Source organism: Lachnellula hyalina, assembly GCF_007821495.1.
Source record: "Lachnellula hyalina strain CBS 185.66 chromosome Unknown contig00113, whole genome shotgun sequence".
NCBI classification, from domain to species: Eukaryota; Fungi; Ascomycota; class Leotiomycetes; order Helotiales; family Lachnaceae; genus Lachnellula; species Lachnellula hyalina.
In genome coordinates, this window is record NW_022157227.1 from 89,439 (window position 1) to 99,588 (window position 10,150).

Here is a 10,150-nt window from a genome sequence, read left to right on the forward strand (position 1 = left end):
GATAAAGAGACGTGATCAGACAACAAACACTCATCTTAGTTTCTAAGACCGATACTCAATTCTGTCAGTCATGTCGAAGCCTGAATGCCCCTAAGACCAATTTGACAACTCTATGTATCCCACAGCCAAGCAGCTCCTGCTTGAACAAGCCAGCCATTAAAGCCGTCGATATCAGCCGATCCATAGAACAGAGTCTCACATTCTCCTACACATGAAGTGTCTCAAGCTAGTCGCATATGTTCCTATCTCATACAACATTTCAGTGACCGCTAGGTGTCATTGTCTTCCTATCCGAATGTCGTGTCTCGTGCACCAATCACTCCATGGCCCAATCTACTTTTCACGATGAGAGATTTTTGCATTCTCATGAATAACTTAGGTTTCTAGACGTGAGGAAGCGATTACTTCTCGCAGACTCGACCTAACCACAACTACAAACTTCATAACAAGCTAGCAGAAATGGAGGACGTTTTACAATCTGTACATTTGCAATGGCAATAAACTACTCATGACCCCCATTACCCTCGCTCCCGCCCAATCACAGCAACTACCTAGCCTCATACTTCCCACTCGCAAATCTCCTCGCCAGCGGAACGTCAATCCAATTTCCCACCGGACTAGCTAAGCCCTCATCCGCAAACGGATCATCAACGTCCATCTCCCTCTCCTTCCCCTTCCCAGCCTCAAATCTCGAGAGCGAAATGCCACTACCTACACCTTCGCCAATTTCGCTATGAACTTCCCATTTTGCCTCCACATGTCCGGGTTCCGAGGCACCTATTAAACGACAAATTACTTTGTGCGGTTCGTGGGTTAAGGTCACGTCGCCAAGACGCCAATAGACGAGGGATCTAGCACTAAGATGCGTGCCGGTAGGTTTGGTCTGGCAAGCTGTGGGACGAGCGCCAGTGTAGATAGCCATGAGGACGAGGTTGGTGAAGGTTAGTGAACTAACCCCGCAGGCAGGGTTAATGGAGTATTCAATGAGTAGGTTGAGTTTGTCACCTTGGGGCTTCCAAGCTGGCTTAAGGAGTAAGGGGCATTGACTGGCTAGATTGGAGTCGTCTATGTGTACACGGTAGGTGAATGCCGGTATGGACCTTGAAGAAATCGTGTTTAAGTCGATTGTGTACTGGTCGGTAATGTCGCTTGAGGCCGGGTGGATGAAAGTCCGGTTTGGTCCAATGACTTCGAGACTTGAGAAGTTATTAATGCGAACCGTCTCATTTTCTGTGGCTACGTTAGTTTTGTAGAGGTAGTCAAATGTGTTTATAGCCCACCTGAAGGGAATGGAGATTCTTCGGTCGTGGTGCTCTTATTATAAGTCAAGGCGATCTCGCCGCTGACCTTAGTTGTCTTCACAACTCCATTCTCAAATGAAGCACTTATAGTCTCAATTATCGAGGAGTTCAGACCCGGTTGGTGCATTTCCACATGCCTAATGGCAGGGTGGTTATTAAGTGAATGGCCTGAACGGATCGATGTTGAATCAGAAACACTCGGTGCAGAATGATGCTCATTCGATGACAAAGCCGCAAGAGCTGCAGCTCTACCTGCGGGGATTCCGGGTGACGGGGGCATTGGTTCATGCCCCCCTGGTTCCAACGAATTCGACGTAGAAGGAACAAATATGGTGTTTCTAACATCTCTTCGTCCCCTGATAGTGCCGACTTTTCGAGCTGGAGGGACCATCTTAGCAGACCTTAGGGTATTGGCAACATTTGAGAGCGCAGCCTGAGCATCTGCATCTTGTTCAGGTATTGGGTCTGCACGGATATCAAGCTTAAATTGAGGCTCGTTGCCGTCATGTGCTTCACTCTCTGCTAGCGAAATCGGATCGTTCATCATCCCTGGTACGGTGTACCCCTCGGCATCTTTTTGGGCTTCATTCAGATGAGATGGGGGTGGTCCAGGTGGAGGTTGCACATCAGATAAGTCAGCTAAAGCCGATGATGATGTACCATTAGCCGTTGGAATCGCGCTTGATATATGCGATGTTTCTGGTGTGAAACCATTCGTACCATTGGTTGGTGAAGCTGGACGGCGGAGTGGTGGTGATTCTGCCAGTGATGATAGGCGATTATCATGAGAAGGTGAGTCGCGTAAGTTGTTCGATGAAGCACGCGGAGAAGGGGATGGACGTCCCTCTCGATTTGGAGAATCTCGTCCGAATGGTACGAAACCGCCCTTTGAGGGCGAAGGAGCTCGGCCAAACCCTCCATGTATGCTTTGGCGCCGTCTCCCAACCATTGTACCAACTCGACTTCTTAAGCTCTCTGAGAACCCAATTAGCAAAAGCCCAAGCGCAAGCAATGAGGTATGCGTGATTTTGCCGGGTGATACAAGACGTCTATAAAGAACATGAGTTTAAGAAATACTCCAGTTGAACATACCTTTATGGGGTCGGTTTGAATGCTCACTTCGATCATCTGTATGAGAAGTATGCGTAGTATGCGTAGACCGTGGTGTTGGCGGAGGAGGCATGCTGGATATTGATGGTGTTGCAGGAACACCAGTGCTTCCGGTAGTTGATAATTGCCTCGCTTTTCGCTCGGTGATGGGTTTTCCGGCAACAGCCTGTGAAGACCAATTCCTTATTTCCTGGGCTGTGTCAATCTCTAGTAAAGAGCTCAAAGTCTGCTCTACTGTAATTCTGTTACGCTCAACTTGGTCGGCTTGGTGGGTTTCAAATTGAGTAAGGACATCTCGAAGGTGGTTTAGACGTGTTTCATCCAGAGCTTGGAGACTTTCGAATATGAACGGCGCCTGGGAGTCCCATTGTGATTCGGCGGTTTGGAGCTTCGAAGATGCTTGTCCTACCTTTTGCGCGCTCGCCTTGCCGCCTCTCTTGCTCAACTTGTCGGCCTTTTCTTGCGCATCTTGTAGTTCCTTAGCCATAGAGGACAGGTTCCCTTGTACAGTAGACATGGCCTGCATCTCTCGATTGGTCGTGCTGAATGCTCGCAATGGCTCCTCGACATCCTTCTCGATCCGTTGCAATAGGGTGTAATGGGAGCTTGCGATCTCCTCGGTGGACCCGACGATCTTCTTCCATGGTGAATCGAATATGCTTGGATCAACGTCAGCAATCTATTAAAGCTTGAGAAAGATTCAATTGCAACGCCCTACCCAAGTTCCCCTCCTACTTCTTGCAATGACCTCCGGGCAAGCTTTTTAAGACCCGCGACATATGCTTCCTCGACCTTCCGGCGTTCCTACTAGCATGTAAACATTATGCGGTCGCAAATGCTCGGGGTCTGTTCCGTACCAGAAGCCAATCTGCTATCTCCGTATTGACCTTTCCAATCCTCTTGACACGTTCATTAAACTTCGTAACGGCTGCAGCTGGCTGGAGGCGCTCCTGCTCAACTGTTAGTCCATCCGTGGTGACTGTAATAATGCGATGAGGTGCTTACCAGCATAGAAGGGTACTCCTGGCGTGATAAAGCATCCATATTGGGCTGTAGGGTGTGCTCTCAACACTCAAAGGCACGCGAGACGATTGCGCATAATAATATACAGAAGAGATGCGAGTACGGTGGTGTTGTGAGTGTTGTTACCAGCAGTCGTTTCGCCGAGCTTCTCCACGCCAGCCGATACAGCGTTGAAAATAGCGGCTCTTTCTCCCGCAATTTGGGCCTAAAAGTAGCATCCCTGCAAATATTTACTTCCATCTGCATGCGGTATAATGACAACGGCCAACATATCGGTACTACAGTTTAAGTATCCATGCACGCATATTCTTTCCAATTCTGGAACAGTAATACCGTATTCTGCTGCTTCTCGCATCGTTACGGTAACACGACACGAACTACGCATCCCTGCTCAAGAGTCGTCCCCCATACCTAACTCGGGAGCTCCCTAGCAGTGGACTGACGATATTGCCGGACTTCTCGGGAAGGAATGGACTTGACAATATAGACCATGGTTTCTGCGTCTACTTGGAGGTCAGATCTCAAGGCGGCGGATCGATATGATAACATAGAGAGGTTGTGAGTCAGTCTTTGTTATAGCTACATAGCTAACCTTGCACATCGAGTTCTTTTTCTAATTATACCCATACAGGAAGACAAGCATTGAGGCCCGAGGGCTAAGTGCACTCGGAACGTCTCAAAAGGCTGCTTTTGCTGCAGAAACAGAGGCCTACAACAGCTCTGAGTCGAGAGTGAGTTTGCATCGCTCCTTTATCACGTGACTATACCCGCTTCATGTGTTTTCTTCTCCTTGCTCTCTTGGTGAGTTGACCTTATTCGAGAAACTACTACTTCGTTGATTTTCCGGTACTTTGGCCGCGGGGGCGCGGGGCGTTGTCGACGTTAAGCTTTCGCCTGGTCATAGAAAGCGAAGGAGATTCAGCTGACACTTCTTAGGATGAATACGACTCGGCGTGCAAGGCAATAGTTGAGGGAGTCCCTCGGATTCCAGAAACTGGATATCCTACTCCCACTGGTCCTGGAATATCTATAGGTCGCTACCAAGACTGTCATCATCTCGCCAGTGGTCTTGTTTCGGAAGTGTACAGATCGAGCGCCGTTGCATTGAAAGTTATCACAGAGACTCGAAATGTAGAACCTCATAACTCAATCCGAGAAGTGAAGATCCTAAACCAAATTTCGCATACATCTATCATCGAGCTAGTGGAGACCTTTCAGGATAGTGAAGGAAGACTCGTTTTAGTATTTCCATTCATGCCTCTTACCCTCGCGAAAGTAATTAATAATGGCTCGCTACCCGAAGACCTTGTTCACTCCTGCTTCCATGACCTCTTTTCAGCACTCGCGTATCTTCACCAGAATGGCATCATCCACCGCGATGTCAAACCATCGAATCTTCTACTGGCATCTCCAAATGGCCCAACACTTCTCGCAGATTTTGGCACAACTTGGCATCCAACACTATCTCTCATCAATGAACCAGCTGATCATAAAGTTCTTGAAGTGGGCACAACCTGCTACCGTGCCCCAGAAACACTGTTCGGTAACAGGTCGTATGGCACAAGTCTCGACATGTGGGCAGCTGGGACAATGCTCGCCGAGTGTCTGCGTAGACCTCCGAAGCCGCTCTTTGAATCTAGAGATACTTCCGAGGACGGCAATCAACTTGGACTCATCTTGAGTATTTTCAAGACAATTGGCACTCCAACGCAGGCGACATGGCCGGAAGCTATGGACTTTTCCACGCCACCATTTGAATGGTATCAAGAATTTCCAGGTCATTCGTGGGAGGAGCTCCTGCCATCCGCATGCGAGAGTGGCAAGGATCTAGTCAGGGGATTAATTTGCTATGAGAGCTCAAAGAGGTTGACGTTTAATCAGGCACGTCATCATATCAAACTCTGAGGCATTTGCTGACTCTTAAAAACATAGGCTCTTCAACATGACTTTTTTGAAAAAGGCAAATAGATTGGTTATCCCCCCATATCAAATTACGGTGCTGCAATAAAGTCACCTCTCGCCCTGTGAAGGATGGCACTGTTCCTTGCATGTTAAAAAAGATGGCGCGGCAGAAGATGATGGGTTGTATTACTGCGATGGTTTGAAGACACTTTTATCTATATAAATAAATGTACCAAGTTACTATAGTATGACTATACATAGTATCTTGCGTGTCTGGTGCATCTGATGAGCCCACTAGTCCGCAATAATATCTATAACTACTTTCCCTACACCCCCCCTACCCTTCATAATCCTCCCACACTCCTCCTTGATACCTTCCAAATCCGCAAACTTCAAAACCTTACCCACCACCGGTCTAAGCTTCCCCTCTTCCACCCACGTCTTGATCCTCTCCAACTCTGTCCCATTAGATTTCATCAACACAGTATCAAACTTGACTTGGTACCTACCAACCCACCATCTCACGATACCGTTGACGAAATCAAGGATTTTCTCGATGAGGAATGGGACGTCGGTACTGATGTTTCTGAGATTGCGACCTGATGAGGGAGGGCCGGCACATGCTACTATCATGCCACCGTTTTTCAGAAGAGCTAGCTAGAAGGATGCCGTGTCAGCAAAAGAACGAAGGAGTTCAGAAAGGCCAATTACGGAAGAAAATGTAGCGCCGATCGAGTCGATCATAACGTCTATCGAGTTGTCTGGGATCATCTTGGCAGGATTAACTTTCGTGTAATCAATTGCTATTTGCTCATTCTTTAGCTCCCTTACTTTCCCGACGTTAAAGGCCTTTGGGATAACTCACACTCATCAACGACTCCTTTACTCATAAGCCCGTCTATCATAGGAATTTTTCTCGTCGAGACAGTGGTGATGACTTTCTCAGCGCCGTAAGAATTTTTCGCCATTTGCACAGCCGCCGAGCCCACCCCACTAACTTTACGGAAACACGACAAAGTCAGCTCTCTGTTTAAGTTTCGGGCCATGAGAAGAAGGAAAAGCACTTACGACCCGCTGGAATAAAGACCGTTTTCCCTTGCACGCCCCCAGGGACTTTATCCAACATTTGAAGCGCCGTAAGAGCAACCATCGGGATCGAAGCCGCCTCCATAAAGTTCAGGTTCCTAGGTTTAGAAACTACAAGCGTTTCTGCGAGTAGCGCATATTCGGAAACTGCACCAGTACCGTACTTTCCTGATTTCACTTTAGTTTGTTTTCTTGGTAAGGGAGAAGAAAAGGGAAGGCGGGGGCTTTTCAAGGGGTGAAGGGAGCAAACCTCTATCCTTAAACGGCAAGCAGCAAAACACCTCATCGCCAACATTGAACTTGGTAACCTCACTCCCTCTCTCTACAACTGTCCCAGCGAGATCATAACCAATCTTGTACGGCAGACTTCTTATGGTCAGCTTTTTGCAATTAGTATGCCATGTATTCCTCCAAGCTCCCCTTGTTCTTCACTCGCATGAGATAAAGAGAACTCACGGCACGTTAAAAGCAGGCCAATATTTCCCCCTGGCAGCCCCAATATCAGTCGGATTTATAGCCGCAGCATGAACCTTCACCAAGACCTCGTCACCTCTTGTGATCTTCGGCGTGGGCAGATCTGCAATCTCCCATTTAGAAGGGGTTCCGAAACGGCGGATACAGAGGGAGCGCATTGTTTTTGGGATTGAGATAGCCATGTTGGGCTAAGGTCGCTCGCTGAGCAATTGATTGTCTCGATAAAAGTGTGAAGCTATCTTAGTAGAAGCCAGGCTTAAATGTAGGTGCGAATGGGATGTGTTTCGAATTCAATGCCGGGTCAATGTTAGGCCGTACACGGAAATTCGGAATATTACTATATTACAGCCAATGAACTTCAGATACTTCTTCCATTCTAGTATGTAAATAATATATCACAAATAAATTGCTTCCAAGAAGTTGATCCTAGCCTGAGATGCTTAATGTGTTAATCAACTGCCAAAAGAGATATCTCAGACACGTGATCTTGAATAACAAATCACACAAAATGGTGAGTGTCACGTGACCCACCTCGATGTCTTCCACCAGCGCCGCTCATGTACTGAACATTTTCCACGCCCCATTGGGAAATTGTACTAGAATTTTAAATAGCATGCTAGACTAAGGATATATCTTGTTTCCTATTCAAGCTCAAGGAAGCGTCCTATCATAAAGTCTGACTTGCAACAATCTATAATGTACCAATCAAAATAAGTATACTTCTAATCAATTTAGTCAAGATAATCCGTATCTAAAAGTGCGACTTGCAATAATATCTTCTATCAAGCCAACGACGCCGACCTTATCCCATCGCCAGCAAGTACATCAACACCAAAGAGCACGAAAAGCAACATAATAATTGCATTCAAGATTTAATGAAGATCAGATACACAATAAAGCCGAATAAGAAAAGGAAGACATGTACACAGATACTTCAATGCACGTATTTCCTAGAAACTCAAATCGTCACTAGAATGGAAGGAGTGTTAGGGAGCGCTGATGATGGCTCTATAGTGCAGCGCAAGACCTGCGATGCCGAGAGAGGCTTCGATGGAATTTGTTAAGTTGGAACTGGAGGACGTGAAGCAGAGTGGACGTATAGTGACAATCGATCGTGCAATTGATCTGGAAAGTATATCGGTTGGAGGTGAGTGTACGCAGAGCAGATACCTGTCTATGTTAGATAAGAGCAGTCGATTGTAATCGTAAAATTTATCATTTTTGCCCAAGTAGTGTGAGGAAGCAGAAGGATGATCAGTCTTTCCAAAAGAAACAATGTACCGATATAGATGCTGCAAGTTTAAAACGAGGAATTGGAATCTAATTAAGAGTAGGGTCTACTCTATTGCATCCTTCCCTTAATCGACCTTAATCGAGGTAGTAATTCCAAAAATACAGTTTTTAATCAATCTAGCCAAGTTATTTCCTTATCTAAAATTGCGACTTGCAACAAAAGCCCCTTTCGGTAGGTAGTTGCTAGTATCTTATCTAGAAATGCAAAGAGCTCTCTGTCTTATCAAACTATTACCGAGAGCTATTAGGATCAAGCTCAATAACTCCGATTGGCAATAGAATCCGAGGAAAAGAAACCCATTTTCCCGGCTCAGGCGTGAGGATTTGACGCGTGCACATAATGATATCAAAAGAGATGAACGCCGGTTATACGAAGACAATTGCACTTGCAGTAAAGCTGTATAAGCGACAGACTCGAGACCAAGGTGGAAAAGGCCAGGAGATGGTTAGAAAATTCAAGTTAACTTTTATTCTTAATCGGATGTATGCTCAATACTCTGAATACGCCCCTGTCCGCATAAAAGTCAAAGTCGAGACATATTTCATCCATCCGGTCCTTATCTACTCCGCACTCCAGCCCATCATTGCGATCGCTTCAAATCCAACTTTCTCATGTCGGCCTGCCGTTATACAAAGAGTATAATACCGAGCCACTTTAGCTCAGGGGCTTGTGCAGGCCCACATTGAGAGAGGGAGAGGAACGAACGCGAAAAGTATTAATCTGACATTACTGGCGCCTGCCATTCCGCTAATGAATGGGTAATGGCCGCCAGTCGGTTTTTACGTGAGGAAATGGAACATGCAACGTAACGTGACGAGGTGGTGGTGGTACAGGCGTCTGTCGAAGCTCGCAGGGCTTTAACGAGACGCAAAGGGTGTCCAAAATGAGGTTGGTAACAAGGAAAGGTCGTTAAGATTGGTATCATAAGAGAGGTGCAAAGAGAATCCCGCCGCCGCCACCGCCTACGCTTCGATACCAATTCGACCGGTCTGGCCAATTGCAGCTAGGTAACGGATTGAGGAGTAGACGACTCGCTATCACCAACCATATCCGCGACACGCATCTTCTTTGCAGGTGGTCCTCCCTCGCGTAGGTCATTGAGCTCCCGAGTTCGTTCGTTCAATTCGCGCTCTACATCGTCGAGACGACGTTTGAGCTGATTCTCGCGTCGTTGTGACTCCTCGAGTCGCTGCAACGCGCCGAATTCACCCTCGCGGCGCATCTCTTCGCCTCTCCTAGCATTCGCTTCATCTTGCTCCAGCTGAGTGACTCGACCCTCGAAAAACCCATTGATGACCTCCAGCTCGCTAACCCGAGTCTTGAGTGCGGCGTTCGACGCGATAAGTTGCTCATGTGTCTGAGGCGGCTCAAGTTGTCCACCATTTAATGGCGAAGCAGAGCGACCTGGTGATGGCTGGCGGATGTGCATGGGAGGAAGGGAGGGTGATTGATGATTGTTGTAGGGGTCTTCGATGCTGTGGCCGTTGTGGGCGCTGAAGGTCCCGAGGTGATTTGGATACATCGATGGGGTCGCAGTTCTCGAGATAGGGGAGTTCGAGCCATCAGAGTGACCATTCGCAGATTTTTGAGACGTGCGACGATGGCCAGGAGGAGTGCCAGCCTGCGATCGCGCGGGTTCGAAAGATATCCCATTGTTGTCGAAGAGCTGCGACCACGGCGCGTCAGTAATTGGCAAGCGATAAATTGGCAGGATAGAGACTGACCTTCTTCTTCGTAGCTTGTCCTGCGCCAGAACTACTTTTGACGCGGTTGCGACTCTTAATAACATCTGTCTTCAGGCTTATCGGCCTTGGACGACCGTGCAGTTTGAGGAAGAGGCCACAGGCATTACACAAAACAGAACCAATTTCGTCACGCCGCCAGAGCGGCGTGGTTGAGGTGGTGCAATTCTGGCAGGTGGGCTGTTGGGTTTCACGATCATTGTTAGCCAGTCATCTGG

General features: G+C 47.5%; 4 protein-coding genes across 4 annotated transcripts; 1 reads left to right on the forward strand and 3 right to left on the reverse strand.

Moving 5' to 3' along the window:
- Positions 1-547: 547 nt before the first annotated feature.
- Positions 548-3,455, reverse strand: LHYA1_G005861 (uncharacterized protein; the record flags this gene model as incomplete). The annotated part of the gene is made up of 6 exons (XM_031150805.1): positions 548-1,230; positions 1,281-2,276; positions 2,394-3,070; positions 3,130-3,215; positions 3,269-3,361; positions 3,417-3,455. 6 exons carry the CDS (start codon positions 3,453-3,455, stop codon positions 548-550), a joined length of 2,574 nt encoding a protein of 857 aa, XP_031003685.1.
- Positions 3,456-3,924: 469 nt separating this feature from the next.
- On the forward strand, positions 3,925-5,339 carry CDK7 (Cyclin-dependent kinase; the record flags this gene model as incomplete). The annotated part of the gene is made up of 3 exons (XM_031150806.1): positions 3,925-3,992; positions 4,066-4,165; positions 4,371-5,339. The coding sequence occupies 3 exons, from the start codon at positions 3,925-3,927 to the stop codon at positions 5,337-5,339; spliced, it is 1,137 nt and encodes a 378-aa protein (XP_031003688.1).
- Positions 5,340-5,630: 291 nt separating this feature from the next.
- Positions 5,631-7,078, reverse strand: AOR (NADPH-dependent alkenal/one oxidoreductase-like protein; the record flags this gene model as incomplete). Its single annotated transcript, XM_031150807.1, has 6 exons — positions 5,631-5,993; positions 6,048-6,139; positions 6,202-6,333; positions 6,405-6,590; positions 6,673-6,788; positions 6,879-7,078. The coding sequence occupies 6 exons, from the start codon at positions 7,076-7,078 to the stop codon at positions 5,631-5,633; spliced, it is 1,089 nt and encodes a 362-aa protein (XP_031003686.1).
- Positions 7,079-9,193: 2,115 nt separating this feature from the next.
- asd-4 (GATA type zinc finger protein) lies at positions 9,194-10,112 on the reverse strand (the record flags this gene model as incomplete). The annotated part of the gene is made up of 2 exons (XM_031150808.1): positions 9,194-9,856; positions 9,915-10,112. Coding segments are annotated over 2 exons (861 nt in total), but the record flags the coding sequence as incomplete, so codon positions are not given.
- Positions 10,113-10,150: the final 38 nt, after the last annotated feature.